Source organism: Psittacula echo (genome assembly GCF_963264785.1).
Source record: "Psittacula echo genome assembly, chromosome: 6".
In the NCBI taxonomy this organism is placed as follows: domain Eukaryota; kingdom Metazoa; phylum Chordata; class Aves; order Psittaciformes; family Psittacidae; genus Psittacula; species Psittacula echo.
Window position 1 is genome coordinate 37150029 of NC_137743.1, and position 27438 is coordinate 37177466.

General features: G+C 36.3%; 1 protein-coding gene across 1 annotated transcript in view; it reads left to right on the forward strand.

Annotated features, from left to right (window-relative positions):
* Positions 1-27438, forward strand: part of ARHGAP15 (Rho GTPase activating protein 15) — a 340067-nt gene that overhangs the window by 9991 nt on the left and 302638 nt on the right. The window contains exon 2 of the mRNA XM_080620957.1: positions 7092-7271. Coding sequence (XP_080477083.1) covers positions 7107-7271 — 165 coding nt within the window. The 5' untranslated portion in view covers positions 7092-7106. The remainder of the gene's footprint in view (positions 1-7091; positions 7272-27438) is intronic.

The window sequence follows — 27438 nt, forward strand, 5'->3', positions numbered from 1 at the left end:
AATATAACCCTCCCTTAATATGAGAGAGTAAACCAAAAAGGTTGGAAGGGTCATCATATCAAGGATCAAGTAAAAAACTCTACGATAAAAGATTCTTTAGCCTAAGACTTGTTTTAACAATCATACTCTTTGTTAATAGGTAACTAACTAAGAAGTGTGCCATCATGTGGGCCAAGCTGTGTCAAGAAATTTGTATTTAGTTTCATCCTTCAGAGAACTGGGTTATATACCTCAGGGTATAAATAAAATTGTGAATAACGGCCTGAGCAACGTATTTCACACAGGGCAGCAATGAAATACTAGGCAATGCGATATTGTTACAAACAAAACAGAAAAGATACTTTACTCTTTGACTGCAGGAGAGGTAAGGGTAACTGTACATGTAAATTAGAGTTACCTGAAGAATTTTGTGGGCCATTTCTACTTTTATTTGCAGAAAGCCATCATATACTGGACTAGAAAAGAGTACATACCAGCCTTTAGACACATAAGGGAAGATGACCCCCATGATCATTGCTCCATGTGTTTTCTGTTCTGAGACACACCACTGAAAGTCTAATATGTCTGCAAAGGTAAAAAAATTAAAAGGGGGTGTGATAATTAGAGCTGATGAGCTTGGCTTTTGTTGGACTTAAGATGTATCAACTAACTCACTGATGTTTGCTGATGAGATTGTAATTTCAGTTGATAAGGAAAACTGTGGTTTAGTTTAGGACATTTAACATTTTACAGCAGAACGAACTTGGCATGAAATTTTGTTTTATTGTCTATCTGATATAAAAGGGTAGAACTGGAATAAAGACTCAGGCAGTAGTGTTGTTCCTGATCTTCTACTTTGACTAGAGATGTGAATGATGGTTGGAATTAATGCTACTTCCTAAATACAAATTATTCCAGGCTGGACGATATCTTTCTGCAAAAGAAAAGGCGTAGAAATGTTACATCTGCTTTGTATTTCCATTACAATGGATTTTTTTGGTTTTATAGTACTCAGATAAACTGGCTCTGGGACACTTTTGGGCACCAGCCCAGAACACCGTATCCCTCAACAGCCTTTGCTGTTTGTGTCTGTGCACTGGGAGCAGATGTGTGATGCATTAGCTGTGAGAGCAGCATGGTGGGGATGGTTGAAAGAAAAAAATAAAGACACAGCACAGTGCAGATAATAATTGAGAAAAGCTATGTGGCAGTTTACTTGTTATCCTCTCTCCTTACCTACAGCTTTTTCATCTGTCCCCCTTTTTATTTCCAGCAGTTTTATATTTAAGCACTTACTGCCCCTGAGCTGTACTTCAGCAGAGATTGTTAACAGTGTAGCAAAGGCTAAGAGCAAAACCCAGCATCAGAAATATTTACGTAGGTGTGTTGATTTTAAACACTGCTTTCACAGACACAGAAATATGTTTTCTCCTTTACAAGAATGCTTTGTCTCACCACATGTGCTGCATTAGCTTGCTTTTGTGTTTTTTTGAGGGTTTTGGGTTTGTTTTTTTTTTTTTCCCATTTGTTAACTCTTACTTCTTCTTGAATTTTTATGTTTTCTTCTGGCTCACAGGTCCACTGTAACAGTGAACCTAGCGCTGATTTTTGTTCTTTTGTAATATAGTTGCACTAAATTTTAATGGATGCTGTTCAAGTGTGATACACTCTTCAGCAGAAGAGAATTAGTGAATATACGAAGATGCACTTTAATTTTTGCAGTATTTTCATGTTACTATGTTGAGCACTTCCATGTTCGTTATGCTTCTGACCTAATAGCGCTGCTTATGTCATAAGGAGAAAAGTTGGAAGAAATTAAAAGCTTATTTTAATTATATGATAAAATCATAGAATGTTTAGGTTTGGAAGGGACATAAAGATCATCTAGTTCCAGCCCTGCTGCCATAGGCAGGAACACCTTCCTGGTTGTTGAGCAGCCTAACCTGGTTAGGTTGCTCAAAGCCCCATTCCATTCAACCTGGCCAAGAACTCTTCCAGGGATACAGCAGACACAGCTTGTCAGACAATTAATTTCTGTGTCTCACCACCCTCATAGTAAAGAAATTCTTCTTAATATCTAATCTAAAACTACCCTCTTTCAGTTTAAAGCCATTCCCCCTTTTCTTACCTATACAGGCCCTTGTAAAACGCCCCTCTCTAGCTTTCCTGTTGACCCCTGGGAGGAGTCCCACTGTGAGGCCACTCTTCTCCAGACTGAAGAACCCCCACGCTCTCAGCCTGTCTTCATAGAAGACTTGCTGCAGTCCTCGGGGCATCTTTGTGACCCTCATCTGGACTTGCTCCAACTGGTCCACATTCCTTTTTTGTTGGGTACCCCAGAGCTGAATTAATCATGGATAGATTTTTTTTCCCTTTCTTAGATAAAAGTACTTGTTACAACTACTTGGTACAAGTTGCTAATGAATTAACAGTTGCATTCTGTCTTTTGCTGTATGAAGCCGTAGGCATAGCTCAAAACAAAATTTAGAAATACTGATATCTCTTGTTTCTTGAAGAACTAGCACTTTGCTTTGCTGAAAACCTACATGCTAACTTTATGGATACTGTACCAAAAGTGATGGAATGAAGTTCTTGGGTAATACTGGTCAGTCCACTCACTATATGATGAACACCTGGACAAAGCAACGTGTCAAAATAGATGAAAATCCTGATAACTGCATTATGAAACTTCATTTAACTCCATGAGCTGCTGTAGGAGGGAACACTTATCTGACTATCATTGTGAGACAGAAACCATAATTAAGCTACTAAAGACATCAGAATAGTTGTGAGGTGAATAATTCACCTCCTTAATTTTTTCAAAAAGCTCAAAAATATGTTTTTCCTTTTTTTTTTTTTTTCAGGGAAAATACAAGTAGAAAAAGGAAGGTTTGGTTTTGTTCTGTTTTAGTTTTCATTGGGAAGTTAACAATGTTACTTTAATTCCTTTATTATTTCCTTTCTCTTTTTGAAGAGAAAATGCAGAAAAGAATTTTTCCTCATCAAAAGAAAATAAGAAATACTTGAAATATTTTCACTGTTGTCAAACACCAGGTTTTTGTAAAGGAACTGTTTTTAAAAGAAATATTACAGAAAATGCTCTTGAAGATAGTTTTACCAAGACTCAGCACTTTGTGAGGAACATCGAGGTCTGATCTCTGCAATTTGCTGTGTTACTTTTTTAACCTGGGATTGATTCTCAGAAATGGGATGGCTTTACTGTATGTACGATTTGCATCTAAAAATTTTCAATTTTTTCATCTCTGTACTATTCATTACTTTCACACTGTGTGTTTGAAAGTCAACTGTACATACAGAAATCAGGGTTTTAGGATCTTAACCACTGAACAACCGTATATGTCAAATGTCACTTGACTAGTCAGCAACCATCTCACACCTGTACTTGGCCTCTGAACACTGGCTTCAGTACAACATGATTTGCCATTGGGATGCTGTGCTACTTGCTGGAGTAGGCTTATCCTCCTCTGTGAGCATCCCAGACGTACCAATTTCTGGGCAAGGCATTGACCACTGAAATTGCAAATTTCATTTGAAGCATGAACTGCTTCTTCCTTCAGTGAGGGCTTTTGAACTTCTTAGGGTATCTCCAAAATCAGCTGGCTGCATAGGACTGAATTGGTTTTACTGTCCCAGGCGGAAAGATGATTTTGTCCCTAGAGCTCAGTAGCGTTTTTTGCCCCATAGGTAAGATCTATCCACTCTCCAGAAATTAAAGTTTTCCTTTCCCATATCCAATACCTTTTTACCCACTATATGAATCAGTTTTCCTTTCCTGCGTCATTCATTCATCTTCATGTCAAGGGTTTTTCTTGTACCCGTGTTGTACTTATCCAACCTGTCACTTCTGTTCCACAATGACCCAGTACAGGTACTTCAAGAGGATTTTTCAGGATGTTTCCCTATCCCTCTCCTTTTACATGAATATCTTAAAGTTATGCTGCTTCTTTGCCCCAAAGAACCCTACAAAAAAACAGAGAGGGAAGGGAGGTAAATTCTGTCTTGGTTTAATGCCTTTCTCCAGCAAATCAACTGTAGAAGGTTTCAAAACTAAAATTTATATCCAGATGCTAACTATTTGCCAAAAAGGCACGTTAACCAGTTGTATAATAAACGCAGGGTGCCTCAGAAGAAGTTGCACAGGACTTGGCATCTCTGCTTTCCAAAGTAAGTGAAATGAAATCCTCTGCAAAACCAGCCGAAACTTGGTCCTGATGCTGCTAACAGTTTGGAAGCATGAAATCATAAAAGCATCAGATAGGATCCTTTTTGTGTTAATATTTTAACAGTTTCCTGACTGTCTTCCCTTCTTATTTTTTCAAAAAGCTTAGCAAAAAAAAAAAAAAAAAAAAAGGCAGAGTGCAAGTTTAAACCAAATTCTTCTTGCAAATGCGAATGCAACACCACTGCATTCGTGGAGCTCATATTCAGGGTGCCATCTACTGGCATGCAGGGTCCGCAACGCTGTCAGGAGTCAATGGAGTTTGGGCAGCAAAGGATTCCTACCTGGAAGTCCTGAGGGAGAAACTTCTGTAACTTGTACCTTTCCTTCATGTCCTGTAATATTTTGCAGGATCTCACCGTGATCTACACTAAGACAAATAAAATCTGATGGTGAAAATGCTGAGATTTGGGGTTTTATCTTTTGTGGTAGTTCCTGTAACTTGGGTGACACAGTCTCCTTGTTATACTCTGATGTGTTTGAACTAGTTCCAGGTTTGGGGAAAATTAACCAAGGTTCAACGAGACTAGAATAAACATTTTCAGACGTCTTTGCAGACTTGTTATTTACTGACTGTGTTTCTATTTGAGATCCACAGCATGACTTTGTCGTACCATTAAACTTTGTTACAGCACTTCATGTGCTGACAACACCAGGCAGAGACTACCTAATTAAAACTCGTAATGCTCCCAAGAAGAGATACGTCAGAGTCTTATAGGTGGGAAATTTCAGAAGAAAATCTGAGAGATGTGCTCCAGCCAAACATTGGATTTGTGACAGAGCTAGTGTTGCTCTTGTCTCTCAAGTCTGATCAGCTCTCCAGCCTGGAGCCTACTGAAAATCTGTTGGGAAGCAATTTTGATTTGATACCAATGTGAAATACAAAATGGGTTGACTCTCCAAGTTTAGAAGGAGGAAAAAAATCATTTCCGATTTGGAGCTGCTGCAGACTTTACTGCCAAAATGGCAAAGTGTGCCTGCGACATGGGTTTGAGCAGCGACTGCTCTACGGGGTGGTAAAATGTGTCCTGGGGAGGGAGAACACTCAGTGTTGTCTACCAAAGGTCCACATAAAGAGTTTTCCTTGGTATCATTCACCAATTTACAGCAAAAACAGACATGCATAAATCTGAGCATCAGGACATATATATAAATAGCCTAATTAGCCTATTTTTTTCCTCTTTTTTCTGTGATTTAATTTCTGTAGGGAACTTTGAGTAACTAATTCAGTGTGGGAGGCAGCCATGGTCATAAGCTTTACTCTTGTCTTTATTAAAATCAGTGTTTCTATCACAGCTCATAATATTGAGTGAGTAATGGCTAATATCGAAGCACTTCTTCTCATTTCTCTATTCAAGAGTGCTGTGTTTCCTTGTATTTCCATATATCTAGCTGTGTGAGTTCGAATCCCCCTGAAGATATTCAAAAGCATTCTGGACATGGCCCTGGGCAACCATCTGTAGGTGGTCCTGCTTGAGCAGGGGACTTGGACCAGATGACTTTCAGATGTCTCTTCCGACTTCAACCATTTTGTGACTACATGACCTCTCATTATCATTCTCTATATCTGAGGCAGTTTTCTGTAAGGAATTGATTTATCAGGGCCATGAGAGGGTGAAGGCAGGAAGGCTGAGTCCTCCCATCAGCATAACACTAAGGTCCTGCCCAGAGACATGCAGTAGTGCTCCTCATCTCCTTCTCTCACACTGGCACCATATCTTCCTCTGCTCTGATGTCTTCATAGAAATTAACATTCTTAAATTCAGAGGATTTCATCTTTTAGAGTCATTAGAGGTTGGGGAGATGTTGCTAGAAAAAGTTGTGATCTTCAAACCTGTTTGGAAAATGCTGATTTTCAGCAGTTTATATTATAACTGCATTTGAATGGATTTCCATTGCTCTGGCTCCGTAATTGGGAAATCAGCTTATATAGTATCTCTTCCTCACCCATTTTCTCATACAGTTACACAGCAATACAAATAGCAAGTTTTTTTGTGACTCTTACCATATTACTTCTCCCACAACTTACATATAGTAGTGCCAGGGTGAACTGGGGAAGGGAGCGAGGAAAGTAGAGAAAGTGCTGTACATCACTGTCCTGATGCTTTGTACAAGAACTATGAAGCAACTCTTGTTGATGAAAAGCATTTTGGGAATTTAAATAGTTAGAATGCAGTTTATCGAGTAGAACTAAGGCTGACACAGGAGGTTGAACAGCAGTTCTGCTAGAGAAGGTGATCATTCTCTACGGGTTTCCCCATATTCCTCCAATGGCTTGAGAGCTGATGTGCTCAGCTATTTCTTAATTTCCAAATTTTTAAAAATGAGCAAGAGAAATAAAAATCCCATCTCTGTTGGTGACAGAATGTAAAAAATAAGGGAAATTTTATTAGATTTGGGTTTGAATCTAGGACACTAGCAGGGTTGCAGCATGGTCCTGCAATGCTCTTGTAACATGCATGTATTGAACTGCGGAGGTAAGTTATGTTAATTGACTTCACAGCATGTTGTTTTCCTTTGCAAGATTGAAAATGTATAGTGTGAGCAGGGCCAAAGACAAAAAGTAGTGGCTGCCAGCTGGACGTGACAGAGGCTTGCAGGGAGATTACACCATAGACGAGAATGGCTTTTGAGATAAGGATAATCTTTTACATAAACTAACTCTTCAAGGCAGTTTGGATGGGTGAGTGATAAGGGCAATAATAAAACTACAGACTGACACAGCTAATAGTTATCCTGGTGTTCAAAGAAGATCAAGATCTTGCCAGCAAGATAACTCAACTTCTCCTGACTACAGCGACATATAACTGGCATTGATACATTTTTGCATGGAGGGGTTCCTAGATTAATGCTCTTATTTTATGTTCTTCAGGTCAACCCAGTAACCATGGAAAGGTCTACAGCTTCTGATACAGCCTCTGAAAACCCTAATCCTTCCCAACACAGTATGGGGACTGTTCAAATGAGGATCAAAAATGCCAACAGTCACCACGATAGACTGAGCCAAAGCAAATCTATGATTTTGTCAGAGAATGTGAAAGTCCCTGAGCCTGTAAGTAAAATATTCCTAACAGTTTCTGAGTCTTCCGATATTTTAAAAACCACAGAATTACCTTATTCATGGCTAAGATACTGATTTCATGATTATCCCTTGCAAGGAGGGATTTAATGACACTAATACATTTTTAGGAGTATGGCTAGACACAGGAATAACAATTTTCCTTCAATGAAAGAACGAATTTGGCTTTGGTGGCCATGATCATAGCATCTACTCAGCATTTCAACTCTGCAGTGTTACAGTACTTAAATATGGCTGCTGTAGAGCATAATACTTACAGTATCAGATGCATGTTATGATTTCTCAAAAGGCAAAATTTAAAAGCTGACAAAAGAAAAAGAAATGGAAAATGGAAATTGCAACTCCGTAAATATAAGCCAACTTTGTTCATAACACAAATAAATCTTGCTGTAGAGATGAAGTAATTGTAACAAGTCAGACACTGAAGTTATTTTATTATTGTGTTAGTTGACAGAGTTGAAAGAGTTGACTAATTTTTTATCCATTACCATTCTTTTTTTTTCCCCTGAAGTTAGTGATGAACTCTACTGCCAGTTGCATCCCTGCCCCTGTACTCCTTCACAGCTACTAAACAAACTGATTGATATGGGTCTCCCCTGGTTAATTTTCTTCCATAATGGTGGCAACTTGCAGCTGAGGCCATATGATGTTAAAAAATTATTTATGCGATGTTAGCCACTTTTTGGACTCTGGATCCATTTTGTTCTCAGAGAATGCAAATGAGGGAAAAAACTCTGTTAGCTGGGGACAGAGTCCCAGGTCTCAGTCACTTCTCACAACCATGCCAACCATAAATTTTTTGTTTTCTTGATGTAATGGATTCCTATGAAATATTCAGCTTCTAAAAAGTTATTAAATGGAGGAAGTCTGCAATAACAGCTTTATTTTTTTCCTTTTTACTCAAAGGTCAAACTCAAAATTCAGATTTATTTAGAAATACATTACTTTAGTAATTAATTTCTCTGATATACAGTGAGATATAGCTTAACTAATTTCACTTTGTATTTCTGGAAAGAAAAATCTCTTTAGATCTTAGCAGCTGATAAGATACTCAAATACCTTCCATTTAAATGATACTGTTTGCCTCAGACACACTGTATATGTCTCTTCCTTTTTATCTGATGTGAAATGTTCCTCCATTACAAACCTGAAACAACGTTTATAGTAATTTACTGGGAATACTATAATGTATTATCAGGAAAAACTGTATCTTTGAAAAAGTTTAAAAGTTAAGTATATTTAATGATGCCTAACATATTTTATTGGCTGTGTTTAACAAAAGGCACTAGGCTGCAGTCGTTTTTGACAAGCATGAAAACATCACAGCATGAGACTGCAAAAGGAATTATGTAGAGAAATTACAAGTGATCCATCTCTCAATGAATTATCCACCTCAATAGCCTGCAGAACTCAGCTACCAATTAACACCTACTTTATTACATGTTGGGATGTACTTAATAACTTTCATGTGTTTATGCACTATTACCTTGACTGATGCCTCTTGTACAATTAGGCATAATTGGCATATCAATATGCAAAAGTTAAAAGGATTAACCCTCTTAAAACTAATGAGCATTTCTGTATCCAGCTGCTAAATGAGACAAAATTAGCATTTTTCACTTTTGGGCAGGATTTTATCCTGCAGTTTCTCATTGTTGACATTACCTTGTTACATAACTTTAGTTTTGGGGATAGTATGCTGGACTGTTACAGAAGATGGGCTCCAAAAAGTTAAATTAGACATAAATATTCACTGCTGCATCCCAATAGCCATAGCAGATACAATATATATTCATTGACTGAGAGCTGAAAAGTTGCTTTGTGTTGCATTTGTTTAGTAGCTAATTATATAACAGTGGAATTTTACTGAGTATATGTCATTTTACCAAGCAAACTTGGCTCTGACATAATGGATTGAAAGCCTGCCATGTTACTAATTTCCTTTCTATTTCAATTCTTTTCATCTCTTTTTGCCATGTAGAGTTTTCTGACTAGATATTGACAGACTGAAAGTGTTTTGGCGTGTTTACTTAAATAAGCTTCTTAAAGTTGTTTGCTAATGCCCAAACTAAAAGCAAAATTCCTAATGATCCAAACGTTTTCAAATATGTGCTTTAAATGCAGTGAGATTCAAGTTAAAAGACCAATGAAATATCAGTTGCTTGTAGCAATTGCATGCTGACATATCTGAATCTGTGCGTGTGACTCATGAAGGATTTTGGGGAAAGTAATGGAAGAAAGTACTCTGTCCAAGTGTCTTGAAAAAGCAAGGTCCAACTGATATGCACACACACGCTCATATATATGTATATACGTACATTTAGTAATCTTGTTTTAAAATTCGTGCTGTTCTTTTCTGGGGCACTCATATACACAGTCTTCAATTTTGCATTTAAAGGCACACAAATCCCTATTACTGGTGTGTTAAGCAGAGCTAATTTATTTTGTGCTAGAAAATAAAAAGGATTTATCATGATATTTCTATTTGTAAATTTACTGTTTGCAACAGTCTACCTCTGTTTCAATGATGAATATAACCTAGAAGGTATCCACTGATTATGTTTGTTTTCTATTTTGCATTGACTGAATATTTTTGTCCTATCATTGGAGAGGTTTTTCTTTTAAAAACCAAGAAATAGCTGAAAAAAGTATTCCATATTACTCTTTTGCCATTCATGTTTTGGCATATGAATTATGTTCTATTAATATATGGGTCAAATCCTTTTTACTCAACTTATGCAAAACCTCACTTCAGTAGATTAAGGCAATCAGCATCTGGCACACTTTGAAATATCAGTAGAAAAAATACATTTCTAAAATATTTTTTTAGGGAAAAAAAAATCACTCTGGACAGGAAAGGGCAAAAACCAGGCACAAAACTAGAAGGATGACTGGTGGCTTATAGAGAAGAAAATGCATAATTTTTTCTAAAGGATATTTTTGTATTCTCAAGCATTTGCTGTGGTGCTTGTATGCACACCTGGGGCTATAGTTTTGAAGGTGGACAGATTATTTTCTATAGGGTGACAAACAAGGATATGCGTCATACATCAGTAGCTCCACGTGCACTTGCGCATTTTATAATACTGAAGATGCAAATGTGGAATGCATAAGCTAACTGATGCAAGAGCTAAATGTAGATTCTTGGGGGTTTATGTTATTTATTTCAATGGAAATGCTTCAGCTTTGTGCAAAGGCTGAAATTGATACTAATGTAGAGTTTAAAGAGCACAAATTACTAAGCTGGACACAGACTGGTAAGCGAGGGCTCTTTCTATGCTTAATGTTAGTGTCTGAACTAGCAATGTAAATGAATATTTGCTATTTTCATCTGTTAAAACCCATGAAAGTGCATTTTGCTTCATTCAGAACAACTTCGAACAATGAAATGTCTTTTTTTATTGGTGTCTATATTAAGAATTAGAACCTATTTAGACATCCCAAAATGTTAATGTATTAGACCTTTTTTCTGATTAGGTTAAACAAACAGGTAGGTTTATTTATCTCTCTAATACATTATCAAGGAAACAGGAAGCAATCTTCTTTTGTTTTTTACTCTTGTGATCATAGAACACTTGCCAAAATTATGGCTAGCCAAAAAAAAACAGAAATAAAATGGCTAAAAATATAAGCCTTCTGTTTGGCAGAGTTTTGGAGCCATATTTTGAAATTGCAGGGCTTGTACATGTTTGCTTCAAATCAAGCTTATAGTTAAGTTTGAGGCTTTGTTTTTATAGATTGTCCTGAAGTAGATCCTGATATTTAATTAAAATGACACTAAATCACATTGAATTGATAAGACTTGGCATCTCAAACAAAGGTAATTGCCCGTATTGGTTTTGTACAAAAATAGAGCTGCTTGGAAAATGTGCAGCCAACACAGACTGTCAACTCCATTTATAGATCAATATGTGAAAACCATTGATCAGGCAGGCATGTGTAACAGTAACACTTTGCATTTATTTGTTGTTCTTATACCATGTTAAGGCTTACAGGATTATCGGCTTCCAAAATATTTTGACTTCCTCGTAAATATGATATCTGTTTAATGTTAATTACAAGACAGTCTCCAGCCCTCTCTTAGAGTATTTTCAGTTTCATTGCTATGGGTAGTTTAGCTGAAAATGGATTATTTCCAGCTCTGAGAGATCATCAGAGCTTCTTTTGTAGTATAGTTTATTTAGGGAGAGTTTTTGAGGATTCATTTTTTTTACCCCAGTTTACTTTTTTTTTCCTGGAGGATAAAACAAATCTTAACAAAATACTTCTAAAAGCAGAAGACCTTTTCCTATAATAGTTGTGTACATCTGAGATGGAATATTCTCTTTATTGTGTTCTAATAGTGACTGCTCAGGCATTATACTCTGCAAATTTATCATCATTCACCAGTTCCTTATAGCTGCATCTACATTTACCACTTTAAGGAAATAAAGTTCCCTTCAAGGTGTTACGAGGTGTTAGCACTGGGATAGATATAGAAAAATATGAGTTTCCCGTGACAAGTAACTATTAATAAATGCAAGCTTACACCTTTTTCCACTTTAAAGATTTCAGGGTAGGTATGAAAGCAGAGAGTCTATGAAAGCAGTCCAGTTTCACTTCTTGAACATGAACATTGTGAAAAATAAAAATTATTTGTTGACTAACATTGGTCATTCTTTTTAGTGCAGGAAAATGAGAAATGAAGTGTGTCATATGTGCTCTTACTATATTCAAACTGGTTTTGTGCTTTCAAAGCCGAGATCTGCTCTCTGGTGTGTTTTGCGCTTGAAGACAGACTCGTTTGGCTCTTGACTCCAGTTTTTCAGTTATTTCAGCACAAGAGTCCCTTGATCCCCACCTAAGGAGGTGCTCCTCCTCCAGGGCAGAGGCCCTCATCTTCCACTGGCAGCATTCCCAGATATGCTCCTATATGCTCATGTATATTCTGCATACCTTAAAGTGCTTTGACTTAGAAGCTGAAAGTAGAATACTTATGCATTAAAATATTTCAGGATCTAATTTACCTTCAATAAGTAATTTTACTTAATAGAGCAGTGCAAGTTGCCTTTCAACCCATTTTCAGGATTGATATTTTGTGTGCAGAAGTATTTTCAGGTTCAGAACAAGACTTTTTCTGATTTTTTAAAATTTTTTCCTTTTATATGCACTTTGAGAAGTGATCATTTATAGTATATTTGAATTATAACACTTCAACTGAAATAATTCTGGCTAAAAAGAAGTTAATTTTATTGTTCAACTCCCTATTTATTTTTCCTCCAAACATTTTCACTGTATCATTTCAGCTGTGTAGCTTGATAGGCAGCAACCAGCCCCTATTTCGTCTTAAAAGCGAGGATAAATTCATTTCAGCTCTATTAAGGGGGTGGTGAATGTAACTGGTTTAACCGCTTTAACCAGGTAAACCGGTTAAACCAGTTAATCCTTGTTAAACCAGATTGAAGTTCAGACTCGATATCATGTGAGTCGGAATTACTGATTTTGACTTTTACTCAGCGTGACAAGAAGGGTAGAAAAAAGGTTCAAAAATCTCCTCTTTTTTTTTTTTTTTAATCTTACATTATCTCACGCTGTGAAAATCTTTACTCTATTTACCAAGCACAAATTAGTCTTGCCAAAGGTTCTGATATTTTGCTACTTCAGCTTAGATCCTAAAACTTCAAAGAGAGATGCAACTCTACAAATTAGTGTATGTGCTCTGCCATGGCTATTTTAACTTGAACTTAACTAAATTCGTTTATAATTTAGTACTGATTGAATGCTGCCATAAATGTACACCGGACATATTTATTAAAGTTAGTCCTCTGATTACTAATTTGAATAAAAAAAATCTAACCTTGTTAGCATCTGGACTTATTTTCATAATAACAACCCCTTCAGAACCTACAAAGTAATGAATAATTGACAACAAATGAAATGTTTTGATAGTTGTCGGCACAAAGCATGTTTAATGTTTTGTGTTGCTTCCTAGCTAATTATGTAGATGACACATTTGTCAGACCTTGACTGCCATTAGAAACGTGTTTCCAGAGGGGAGAAAAACAGGCTATTCATAGAGTAATTAACTAGAATGCTCAATGACCTGTGAGAGATTCAAATGGCTGCCAGTTCAGACATTGTTTTGTTACAGAAGCAGAGGGGTAATTAAAATTCCAAATTACAGTGCTATGATGAAGCATTTGTTTGTTGACAGTATACTCTTACTCTAGTTTGTTAATTCTTTTTTAAATTGCTTCTAATCCATTTTATGGCTTTAGGAGTTCCGTCTTTGAATTTACTGACAACTAATATTATGGTAAATTGTTCTTCAGTGAAGTACTGCGGGCTTGGCAGTTTCATGGGAGCACAAGGTGGGTGGGATAGAATTGCTGTTCTTTCCCTAAACTGACATACCATGTGCTGTCATCGAGATGCGGCTAACGCGGCACATCTTGTGAAATGATATGTTCATAATTCTGTGTTAGGGAAGATGTCTAGTTAGGGAAGGAAATGGTTCAGATAAAGTAATAATAATCAAACAAATTGAGGAAGGTGTCCTAAAATGTTAGAGGAAAAGCCCTGATATGGTTGGGGTGAGGGAGACCATGGGTTATATAAGCACTATGGGAAGCCGACGTCTACTCGATAACAGAGAATGGGAAAATGGTCGTCTGCATAAAGAAATCAAGCACAAAACATGAAGAATGGGATATTTCGTAAGGCTCGCCTGTATCTTTACCAACGCCCTTTGCAGGCAGTAATGGACATGACAGACTAAGACGTCTTTTCTCATATATATGTGGACTCTTTGCAAGTCCAAAGTGCTAAAGTTCTCCAAACAATGAATTAAATGCAAGCCCAAGTGAAATATTTATTTACTTTGCCAAAAGTGAGAATATGGTTTAGTTAAAGGGATCTGACAGAAGTAACATGGTGTTTGATGCAGGAGAGCTGACAGCGGCATGGAGTGAGCGCTGATTATCCTGAAGACACTGTCAGCTAGGATTGATTTCCACTTTCTCCGTTTATGTAACGGTTCCTGTAATACAGCTGACCCCAAATCACGTTACCTTGTCATTTCTCTGCATGGATCAAGAAGAGATGAGCTGAAAATAGCTAGGCACTGACCTTGAACTTGCCAGAAAAGTGAGAAGTGACGGGGGGAGGTTTGTTTCAGCGTGCGGTTCCTCCACAAAGGCGCGGGCGACTGCTCTGCAGTTGCAGCAGCACAAGGGGGCAGAGCAGCACCAGAGATTACAGGTGGAGCAGCTGATGCTACACAAGACAAATCTAAGACAAACGGCTTGGCTTTTTTTTATTTATTTTTTTTTTAAAAAAGTCTCTTCCCCCTAACCCCGAAAAACTGGGGAAAATCTACCTAGAAGAGCTGCTGACTCCAAAATGTTGATGTTCCCATCATCCATCCCTTGAAAATACAATTATTTCAAGCAATGCTTAACACTGAAATATTTTCCTGGCTGAATTTATTGCTTGGAAGTTTAACATCTTCTCTATGAATATCTCCCTGTTGTTTTCCTAGCATCCAGTAAAAGAATCTGTGTTATAATTAATACAGCTGTCCACAATTTGTGGGGTGTTTGACAAGATCTGTGCATTCTTCAAAGCCCTGCAAATCCCTTTGAGTTTCATAGAAAGCATGGTGTAAATACTTTAAAAAATATTTTTAAGTTGATGGGGCAAACTAAAAAAGAGTAAAAAAATAAAGCTTTTTTTTTTTTTTTTTTTTTTTTTTTTTTCCTTCAGATGTGGCATTCTCTCTGTTGTAATGTCTATCTTGAGGGGAAAGAAAGAAAACTTGGTTGTGAAAATATTATTTAGTTTACCATCTAAAAACCATGTTCCACTTCTTTTGTTTCCTTTTTTTTTTTTTATCTGTGCTTGCCTTTTAACAGCCCTTTTTGTTTCTTATGCTGGCAGTAGTTGTGGAGACATGAGATGCCAGCGCCGGCTTTTCTCAAGGATCTGGTGCTATGGGGTGTCACTACTTGGTGAGAGAGTTTGGGGAAGGGCCAGGAACTCTGTACTTACTCTGTAAGATGTCTGACCAGAGTTACCACCCTCATCTGGAGACACCAAAGCATGTGTGCCTTCTGGAAAGGCTATGATGGGCAATTCAGGCCTAACCCTGCTGTTCTGCCTAACTAGTTGATGGTTCCCTTAAAACATGATTCTTTCCCTCAAGGGAATATCAGATGCTGTGGTGTGGGATGGTTTGAGCACTCTTCAATCCAGTGCTACCTGTGGTCTCTTACCATGTTACATATCTTTGAAAAAGCAAAATATTATTGCCTATTTTTACACCAATGAATTCCTGTTATTTTTTTTTTCTTTGAGACATTTAGAGAAGTAAACCATGTTTTTCCAAACTGATAGAAAAACAGATAAACACTCCAAAAATATCTTCTAGGTTACTGTTACTTCAGAAAACACAGTGAAATGCAAGAGGTAAACACAATTTTTCTTTTGAAATTATTGATTTTACTGTAATATCAATTTTTGGTTGCATCATATAAGATGTGATGGGTTTTTAAAAAGCAGAGTACAGGTGTAGACCGAAGTTATTTCTTGGTGGTAACCACTGACTGGGGCTGTGTAATCAACAAGAGCTTGGAAGGAAAAGTTAAAAAAGACATCCCCTTCACATTTTTTTCTATCAAAAATATGCAAAAATGGTGAATATGATATAAATTAGGTGAACTGTAAGAACTCCAAATGTTTCTCTCCTTTTTCTTAGCTTGTTCAAATCCAAAGGACAGTCATGGGATTGGATCTGTAATGCAGAATTTGCTTGTTTCGAAACTCTGCAAAGTGTAGCTTTTGAGCTCTTCTGCTAAGGCAACTAAGGAGCTGCAAAAAACCTCGACATGAGGTTTTAACTAAGCAGAACCCCTGGAATAGTATTATTTTCTGTAATTTAACATCTGATTCAAATTACAATGATCCCACTGCTTTTGTATCATCATTATGTCACAGCTCATTCCACACATCCTTGTGTTTTTTTTACCAGTAGGAAAAACTTACTTCCTGCATCTCTTCTGAATGTGCTTCTCAAGCTTCTATTTCTTCTATTTTACCCTGTAAACAGCAGCACTCAAATATATAGACACGTTAATGACACTGAAGTTACTACCCTGATGATCAATGTCCCAGTGCATTATTAAGTTACACATCTTTGCTTCAGGAATGAGATTGCAACATGTTAGAAATGTTAGAAATGTTACAAAGATAACATTCTATATATGTAATATTTCACTTGGCTTCCATTATAGCCTTCTTTTGCATCTATTGCAGCCAAGTAGAGAAGGAACTGGATTGTGTTCGTCATGTTTCCCTGATCCCAGCTTGGACACTGACATACCAAGAGGCTTTTAGCCCTTTCTTCTGTTTCTACCTGTAAAATGGGACTGAGGATGATGCATATTTCCTTTGCACCCATTACAGAGTCTGTATCAGAGCTGGGTCAACTTTTATGCTTAAATCATGCTCATTACGTAGCTAATTCCATTATCATCGTATTAACTCCATTAATTGAAATAGAATTACTCCACAGTTACGCTAGTGTAACTGAGCGGGAAACTTGGCTCCAGGTGCTGCACGTTTTCCTTATCTGTATTCTCTGTGCTTAACTGTTTCACTACTTTTTTAACAAAAAAGTTTTTTGGCTTCTTCATTAATCAGTTCTGTTCCCTTGATTCTATACCCACGTGCTTTTGGCAGCATTAGGTTTCTTTGAGAGCTTTCATGTTTTATAGTGTATATTTCAAAAAGCATGCTTAAAAGTGCTGTTTAAAATTCATTTTGGCAATATGTTCCTTGCGCACACCGTGACAAGGAACATAAGCTGTGGAATGATATTCCTCTTATGTTATCTTTATTAAGTACTGTATTATGGCTAAATTGTGGCATCTAACATGTTTCCTTTCAAAATGTTGTAAGATTTGAAATATGTAGGTACTGAAACTGAGATGATATCTAACTTCCCACAGCTAGTCTTGGGCACCTGACCTGGATAGTTTCCCACAGGGGAAAAGTAAGCTCCATTTCTTTAAATTCCCAATGAGAAGGGACATGTGTCTCCTTGCATTGAGCTACATTATATCACACCATGTGACACAAAGTGACCCAATGCAACATGACAGAAGAGGTAAAGAACCAGGCCTTTTTTGTTTGTTTGTTTTATTACTGCAGTGAAATAATTGCACTACCAACACAATGAAATAGGGATTAAATTGTTTTGTTCATGCCCTAAATACATGTGCTATTGCACCATATACAGACAAGCTTACTAAATGTTGTTTAATGCACTGACAGGAGGTTTAAAACCAGACAGTAGAGTGTCCTTGTTAGGCAATGTGCCTATTCTTAGACAAATAGTTGACAGCAGCATTCTCCTGTCCTAAATCAGATCAAATTCCCTTTGAAATAAGGGTTAGGGTGTTGGGTTGTTTTTTGGTTGTTGTTTTTTTTTTTTTTTTTTTTTTTTGATCCAATCCAGTCATGTTAACATGATACTATTTTATTCTTTGATTTTGCTTTTGATGAGGTTTATATCCTTAAGGGAAATAGGTCTTGATCACCTGTGATTTTATCTTTATGGATGCACGTGCATACACACACAGCCATGGCAAAACTGGAATTGAAACCTTCCACTTCAGAGCCCAAGACCCTACATATTGAGAGAAAGAAGGAGCTTTGGTTTTGAGTACACATCCTGGGTGTGTGTGTGTGTGTGTGATGAAAACAGCAAATTTTTTCTTTTGTATTTCAGAGACCGATACCATTCATTTATGTTTGTTACTTTAGGACATTACTGAGCATGCCTAAACTTTAGAAACAGTTATGCCTTTCTTTTCATGATTATTGACTATCTGAGCCACATATCCTGTCAGTTACAGCAAAAAGTTGCATTTAACAGTGTAGCCAAAACTCAGATAAAATAATAAAATATGCTATCATTTCTAATCTCTGAATCTTCACCCAGTTTTGGAATCAAATTTGAAAGACTGTGAAATACTCTTTCCCATTTTCCCTTGCTTCCCCACACCCCCTCACAGCTCTGCAAGAAAGGTTGTTTTCCTGGATATTTCATCCATGGCCAGAACTGGAATTACTGCAGCTGTGATGACTGAATCTGTTCTCATAACATCTCTAGCCCCAGAGCAGGTAGAAAACCCAGACAAGCATCCACGCTTTTGTGTGTTTATTTGGATCAAACCTGGGTTTTGGACCAACTGAGCTTCACATTAGCAGTTCTGTCATCTTTAGAGCTCATTCTTCTTGATTGTGGTCCTGAAATCAGACCCTTGCTTTACAACCTCATGACACACACAAAAAAAAAAAATGTTTAAAAATTAAAGTGCCAGGTGTGTCAACTCTTTTCAGTAGTTGACTACTTCAACTTTGAGCTTTCCAGTTTTTATCAGCAAATGATAAACTGAAGATTCAGTACTCCCAGCTTAGACCTTTTTCAAAATTGAAGTGTAAATCTAAAGCAATCACCTGTAAGCACTAAAACCTGAAGACATTTGGACACAAGTTAAACAAATTGTTTAAAAACCTCCCAATTTTATCAGGTTTTAAGAATAACTTTTCAAAGAAGATCTGAAATTTGTATTTTGACATTTTCAGGTCTGATTTTCTTTTTTTTTTTTTCTTGGAAGAGTGACTTTTTTTTTTTTTTTTTAAGAAATTGAAAAGCTGAGAAAAGAAATAACATGACTGTTGGGAAAATGTTGTAGAAGAATAAGAATGACACTACTATGCAAATCTCTAAAACTTGGGAAAGGTTGGGGCATTGGAATGGTGACTGTGAAAAACATGGAGCAAGTAGGAAGCCTGAGGATTTGGAGACAGGTGGGCTGGAAGAAATGAGGTGGGAAAGGTGAATTTGTGGCAGCTGAGTGGAGTTGTGGGTTGGAGGAAGGGTTATGTTCCTGGTTTGCAGCACTGATGTTTTGCTGGCAGCTTGGGAAAAAGTTCCTCATCTATTCTGTGGTTTAACTGAAAGCTCTGCAATGCATGTCCTGGTAGGTGTGTACTTCTACGTATAGTAGTTTGTAGAAAATTTTAATTGAATTGATTTTGGCTGAAATTCCTAATCCTCCAATCTTGTGGGTCTTGTGGCTTTTAAGATGGTCTAAACAAGAGAGGCTGTGCAGTACGGTCTCTGCGCATTATGTGCCCATGCATCACCAGTTTGTTAAAAATTGCCATCATTTTCCAAGGACCTTTTTTTCCCCCTGATGTAAATTCTTTCATGGTTTTATGGCAGATGAGCTTGATTACATGAAAGTTTACCTTTAAAATATTTCCTATTTATCATGCAGTTTTCTTACCTAGAAAATCCCAATGCAGCCGCTGTTAATGTTTGATAAGATTTGTACCTGGTAGATTCTAAATTACACTAACGTATAAAGCCAGCAATGCCAGGCTCCCTATTGTTAAAGTTATTAAAGCTGTAACTGAAATTATATCTTTCATATTGATCTTCAGCTAGCAGCTCTTATCCAGAAGCTTTGTTTCACATTAAAGGCACTAATAATTGTCTCCACAAAATGAGCAATTTTTAAAAAAAAGTTAAATGGAAAAAAGAAAAAAAACTTTGATAGCCACCTTTGATAGCTCTTCGTTCCAACATCTCTCATGGCCACAAAGTGCAAGCCAAGCATTAATAGACCTTTTAATAAAATGACTTAAAAGAAATCAATGGTATTTCTCACAAAGTCTGATTTCCAGCAACTGATATTATTTAAATGTTTGTATTCCTTCTGAACAACTCATGTCCTCCCACAGCTGCCAGTTTTTCCTGAATTTCTCAATGTATCCTCCTAGGGTTTTCACTTTATTTTCAGGGGCCTTGTTTTGATTCATTACCTGATTGAAGCTTTTTAAGAAAACTGAGAAAATAGAAGTCCTGTATTCTATCAAGACTGGCAAAATTTTCTGTAGACATAAAGACAACAGCAAAGTGTCTGTTTGTGGGGTGGAGAGGGAAGTCTAGTTAGATACATACTAAGAGCCTTTTTGAGTAGTTGGAGGTTCTTTGGTTCCTTCATGGACTATTAACAAAAAAAAAAAAATCTTTCTTTTTCCTTCAGGTAAAAAAGGTCTATCCAATTAGTACAGGTCTCCAACTGCAATTGTGATAAATGTACCTGCAAGACAGGAGGCTTTGGCTGAGGCTGGTGTTGGTGCAAGAAGAGAGTAGTATTATACTTGCTGCTTTTTTTTTATCATACTTTTATACTTTGCTTTGTTATACTTCCCCCAGCTCCACTCCACCCTTCAGGATTTTTGGTAGGTTTTCTGTTAGTTTTTAGTTTCCTTGTTTGTTTTGGATTAGGGTGAGTATCTGCTGCTGGTTTTATTTTTGTATTTAATTAGATTTCCACAGACACACACCACCACCCCCCCCCCTCATTTTTTGGCTATGCAGATGGAGTGCAAAATAGGTGTTTTCCATGAGATCATTTAGTGTAAGCAGAGAAATACATGTGACATTTTTATGTTCTCTAAACTCATTTATTGCACTTGATATGTGACATGTATCAATTTAAAGATTGATAACAAAAGGAAGGACTTTTTTTGATGACCAGCAGCAAACCCACTACTTGTTCTATTTGGGAAAACCATGGATTTGGTTTTATTTTTTTGTTTGTTTGTTTGTTTTTACATAAACATATATAGTATGCTGGCAAGGTAGAATATGAGGTATCAAATTAATTTTCACTACTATGAACTGTAGTTCAACAGAGACAATACCCTACATGTTCACTGTGGGATAGCTTTTCCCTGATAAGCTCTAGTCAATACACACTAATGATTAAGTCAAATACTTAATACATTAAATGTTCATATGAGAAATCATGGGGATGAAAAAGAGAAGGAAAGGAAAGAGAGTAATGTTGGGGGTGGGAGCAGAGAGAAAAGTCAACAAAAATTCAGAAACAACAGGAAAAATTAGAATCTGTGGAGACCGCAGCTACAAAACATTTCCCTTTCCTTTCAATCTGATGTGGGTATACAGCCCTTTTTAATATTGCATTTTTCCCAGGCTGCAGTGGAAGAGCCTGAATTAAGCTAATGTAGGGACATGTTTTGGCCGCTTATTATTTATTACAATTTTAGTTCCAGGTTTCAAAAACAATTAAGGAAACTGCTTAATAGGAAAATGACTCTAATTACTTGTTAATTGAAGTTATCTGCTTCACATTATTCATAGCGTAAATTGTGTTGACACTTGTACCCAGATATGATTACTTAATAAACAGACTGAAGAGGCATCATAAATGCACGCACCCCCAAAGAAGAGGCATTTTATTTTTCAACTCTGGTTTGTTCATCTGAAAGATTAAAAAAAAAATTAATAAAAAAACCTCTGTAATTTGCATAAAGCTTAGTTATAGGATGTTGGTTCAAAACTATAAATTATATGCTTCAAATAGTGAACAGATAAAGTGCTGAAATTTAAAAGTTAAAGGGTTTGGTTTATGAAGGTAAGGCTTAAATATAAAAAGAAACAGGGTGGCATAAATTATGGTGTTACCTCCTGAATAAATATTTTAGCTGATAAATCAAGTATCTGGATCAAAAAAAAGTACCAATGTATTTTTCATGTTAGTATTCACCCATGTTTGATTTTGGGGATACACAAAAAGAGACCTTTGTTTTGTTTTTGTTTTTGTTTTTTTTGTTATTTATTTATTTTTTAAAATAAACTCATTTGGGGATGAGAGAGACAGAGTTCTGAACAAAACAATTCTATCACTTGAGAATAAAAGCAAATCATCCCCCTTTGCTTACACTTTAGTGGGCCTTGCAGCTTCTACTTTTTTACAGAATTATAAATTCCCAATTTTTAACAGAATTTTAGACTAGGAATTAGATTTCATAGTAACTGAATAGCTAATGACATCTAAGACCATGTTTCCATGTGATGGAAACCTGTTCGTTTACCAGCCATGTTAGTGTGGGTAGGATTAATCCTTTTTAAAGTACTGGGGTTTGGTGGTTGCTTTTTTGATTGGTGATGGTGGTGGTGTGATGGGTTATTTTTGTTTTTTTTTTTGTAGTTGGTTGTATTTTTTGTGGGGCTTTTTTTTGGCGTTTTTTGTTTGTTGGTTTGGTTTTTTTAACGTAGGTTTCAAACAACATAAATTTGGAAAACCAAAACTATGTATTACAGAAAAAAATCAGTAAGAGAAGTTGAAGGTAACATTTTTGTTCTAAAGGCATAAGTAGCTAACCTGTTGATAAGAGAGATTTCTCATCTGTTTGTTTCACCTTGAAATTTCCTTTTCTGAAATGAGAGAAAGGCCTCGGTTCAGAGATAGGGAGGCTGTGATTTCAGCCTTGGAGTCCATTTCTCTGTCTTAGATTTTAGACTATTGCTGATGCATTCTGGGAGATGTGAACTTCCAGAAGCCACAATGATCAGGCAAGAAAAAGGAGAAAGTAGGAAAATGGTGGAGAGTGGAAAAAATTTAGTTCTTCAGATAAAAGATGATTTCACATTTCATGGGATTATTTATTTCTTAACATGCAAGCCTAACTCCTCCACCTTGAATTTTTGAACTTGCATTTTCTTTAGCTAAATACCTTTTCAGGTATTTTCTAGAGGAATATTGTTACTCTTTTCTACTTCAGATTTTGCCAAGAAATGAGGGAAAGTTGCAAAGCCCACAGGGATGGAATTTTTAGAGCTGTGTTTGTGCCCATTAATTTTCTTTTCTATGATATTTCCCCATTTTCACTCTGTTTGACACTGAGCCTGAGCTTTGTTCCTGACTTGTAGCCTATGGCAGTGGAATGGGGAGATGAGACATCACGGAGATGTAGAGCACATATAAAAAGAGAAGATGTGTAAAAACTGAAATGACATGGCAGCTGAAGCAGCTTGTTGCTCAGCTTGGTTGCATGTTTGAGTGGAGAAAGCGAGGTAAATTGTGATATGTAAGAGAATAACACTCGACAGGGTGTATGGTTGTAAGGTATATGGATGCTCAATCATGTGGTGAGGCAGAAAGCTAAAGGACAAGCGCCTTCAGTACCCGCACAGTCTGTAGATATCCATATGACCTACAAAACAGAGGGTGTTAGGCTCAGAAAAATATCACTTACAAAGCATATGCAAGCAATTTTAAGAAACGAGATATCCATCTATACCATTTGATTACTTCTTAATCTTTCAGAAATTATTAAAATAATAAAGCTTAGGGAAAAAATCACTATCACACACTGCTGTGTGCATTTGCACCATAAATAGATGAATTCTCACAGTAGTATACATACAATCATTTCCACCTCCCATTGGTTACACTTAAGTACCTATTAGAGTTACATGTGCCTTTATGCTTATTTTTTCTGAACATTTACAGCAACTGCTATATCTGTGCCTGAATGGGCTTGTGTAATAGATCTGATGATCTTCAAATCTGGTGTAGCATTTTTTTAGGTCAGTCTCCATTTACAGCAGATTGGATATTTCAACTGTCAAGAGCACTTTGTATACTGACATTAGAACACTTTGAGGTATTTATTCAGAGCTTTATATAAATTTTTTATACTTGAGTATAAATTTTGATACTTGTTGAGCTGAACAATTTGCAAATTAATTTCTATGGCAATGTGTAATAAATTACTGAAGGAATTATAATTTAGGTGGATTTACTTTTCATTGTGTTCCACTTTAAACACACAAATGCTTAAACCTGAAAGAAGACATAAGCAGATATTTTAAAAATCAGCATGATGCAGTATGCCAACTTGCCTCTGCTTTATACAATCATCTCTTTATCTGTAAGGAAAGTTGCCAAATCAAAAATGGGATAATTTGTCTCATTTATACAGGTGTACAAACAGTCAGAAAAGCCCAGTGTACTGCAATATCAACTTCATTCTTTAAGCTTGTGGGAATTGTAGATTCCAGGTAGTTCCTTCTTTCTATTAAATGCCCTGCATTCACCATTTTATAATCTATAGTCACTGAATCTAGGTAGTGACAAACTGAGATATATTGACTAATTGACTAGGTTTTGTAATGGCAGCTGTTATAGACAGGCTCCTTACACAGCAAAAAGCAACCAAATGCTAGAGTGTATAAAATCTTCCCTGTAATAAACTTCACTGCAGATATTGTATTGAGAGGAATCCTGCAAGCGCTGTAATGCTAGTCCAAGCAGATAGAATCATAGAATAGTTAGGATTGGAAAAGACCTTAAGATTGTCTAGTTCCAACCCCCTGCCATGGGCAGGGACTCCTCGCACTAAACCATGTCACCAAAGACTCCATCCATCCATGACTACACTAAGACTACACCCATCCATGAACACCCCCAGGGATGGAGCATTAATAACTTCCTTGGGCAACCTTCCTCAGGATACTTTTACTGCATTTTGGAGTTTTCCAAATTCTTTAAGTTCTTAACCCTGTGCACAGGAATAATTTAATGAATCCACTTTGATCTTAAGAGATTAAAGATGCTGTGCTGTTCATAGTGATGCAGCAAAACTAGGAACAGTCAATAAACATTTGTGGGGTTTGTGGTAAGGTTTATTTGGTAGTTGTTTTTTTTGTTTTTTTTTTTTGTTTTTTTTTTTTTGTTTTGTTTGTTTGTTTGTTTTTTGTTTGGTTTGGTTTTAATTGTGCAAGATTTGCTTACAAGAAACTGGTGCTTAATTTTCCATACTATTAATGACTAAAACCATGTTGAATGGCATCTACCAATGATGTTAATTTTGGAAAAATTAATAATATTTGGCAAAATATTAGGAAATTTAAATGTCATGCTAGGGCCTTAAAGAGTATTCTGAGGTGGTTTATGACTGTTGATTTCAACCATAAATATTGAATTCTCATGGAAATTACAGAAGTTTCAATAAGGCAATCATTATGCCAATACTCAGAAAGGAAAAATTTCATGACTCAAAATAGTCCAATTAATCAATAGACCAATTAATCTAATAGAGTATTGGGTCAAATAATGGAAAAATTGTTGCAGGGTTTCACAAAAAAAAAAAATTGAAAAAATAATTTAGGAATATGGTTGATGTAAATTGTCATGCATGCATAAAAAACATACTTAAAAACAATTAACAAAACAGCATTATTTTTTGATGTCTCATTGACAAAGGCAGCCATATTTGTGAAGTGTAATGAAATTTGTAAGTCACTTGATTTAATAGTATGTGACATTCTGATTAAATATTAGCTATGTGCTGTATCAGTGAAGCACACATTAAATGGATTAAGAACTGATTAATTTACATGTTTCAGAGTAGTCTCTGGGGAATCAGCATCAACTGGGTGAATTTTTAAAGTTTTTCTCCAGGGACTTGTACTAAGCTTGATGCTAATCATTCTTTTTATCCATGATATGGAAGTAAATAGAACAGATCTAATAATATTTTAAAATTGAGCAAAGATTGATGGGCTGGCAAATAGGTCTGGGTAAAGGTACTTATGGAGAGTAATCCGGGTAGCTGAAAGTACATTTGGATTTATCCAAATATATGTATATATGGAAAACACAGGCCATGCTGTTCCCAGAACTCAGTACTGTATAATGGGATTTTACTGCAGAACATAGCTTCTTTGGATGTTCTGGTGTCAAAAAGTTTGTGCTGACCCTTCTGAGTGACAATGAAAAAGGGAGATGGCAAATGTTCATGTCTGTTAGCGGCACTGAATAAAAGGAAATTAGAAAAGTGATATTAAATAATGAATATTATGTAAGGAAGAGGTAAAAATACAAAAAAGGAGGAGGTTAGGAAAATTGTCTTACCAATGAAGGACCTAGAGACCTCAGCATGTTTAAGCTATCCGAAAGAAATTGAAAGGCAATTGATTTCCTACTTGCCTACATTAAGGGACAACACTGGGCACCAAACAGTTCTTTAATGTAGCAGAAAATAGCAATACAAGATGAAATGCCTGGAAGTTGGAAGCCTCCCAAAATAAAATGAGAGTTATAGTACATTTGCAAAGACTAGTGTGTAACTACCAAGAGAATTCATGAATTCATCATTTTTTCATGCCTTCAAATAAGGGGTGGATTCCTTCCAGGGAGATATCAAACAGAAATTTCCAAGGCTAAGTCCAGTGTGGTTTGGATAAAATATTTATATAAGCAGTTGTAGAAAGAGTGCCATCTTGATTCCTCATCCATGTCAAGGGGTGCAGAAGCAAAAATATCCAGTGACAGGTGTTATTTGAGAAACTTCATTGAACTGGGGTCAAATGAGGAAGAAACTTGGAATGTAAGGAATAAACTGAAGCCTTTTTCCATTTTGCAATGTGCATTTTTGACTTTGCTGACAGCATGATATATATGCACCAAATATACAAGCAAATTTCTGTCTTCATTTACCACCAAAGCTTCTAATGACATTTGGCTTGGTTTTTTTTGAGGTTCTATTTGTAAGATTTTTAAATTTTATTCTTTTATATTTATATTTAATAAAAGCAGTGATCTCTGTTACAGTTTACCTGGAGTAAGTACTGTATTTATACACTGCCTGAAGTTTGGATGGCAGTTGATGGCTCTTGTTTTGTTGAGGGTTTTCTATTATATATAAGGTTGGTGACTAGCGGAATAAAATGAGGAAAATCAAATCAGGGCAGTTTCCAGTGTGTCTAGACACTTCAGAAGTTTCAAACAGGATAATTCCGTTTCTTCTTATCTGATATATTGGAGTTATGTGGTTTCCTGTCAGTGTAATGCCACAAGAGTAAAACCAGGAGATTCAGTGTGCTTGGATCAGAAATATGCACTTCCCACTCCCACACATTCTCTTCAGTACATGAACAAACTGGTGGAGTGAGCACAAAAGAAAGTGTCATATTATTTGAAATGTTTCCTTGTCTGTGAAGGGCAAATAATGAAATGGCACTTAAGCAATATGATGATAACATTTTGCAATTGTAGTTCTTACTTTGCCAAGACACAAATGGATGACTCTTTTTTTTTTTTATTTGTTTTTCTTTTTAAACTGTGACAAAGAATCACATCAATAACCCTGAAGCCCAATACATACTTGAAGAACTAATTTTGTCGTATAAAAAACCCCAAACAAACCCTAACCTTTGTATTATAGTACTCTTACTGTGTCAGCAGGTTTTGGTAAATGTGCTAGAATATTA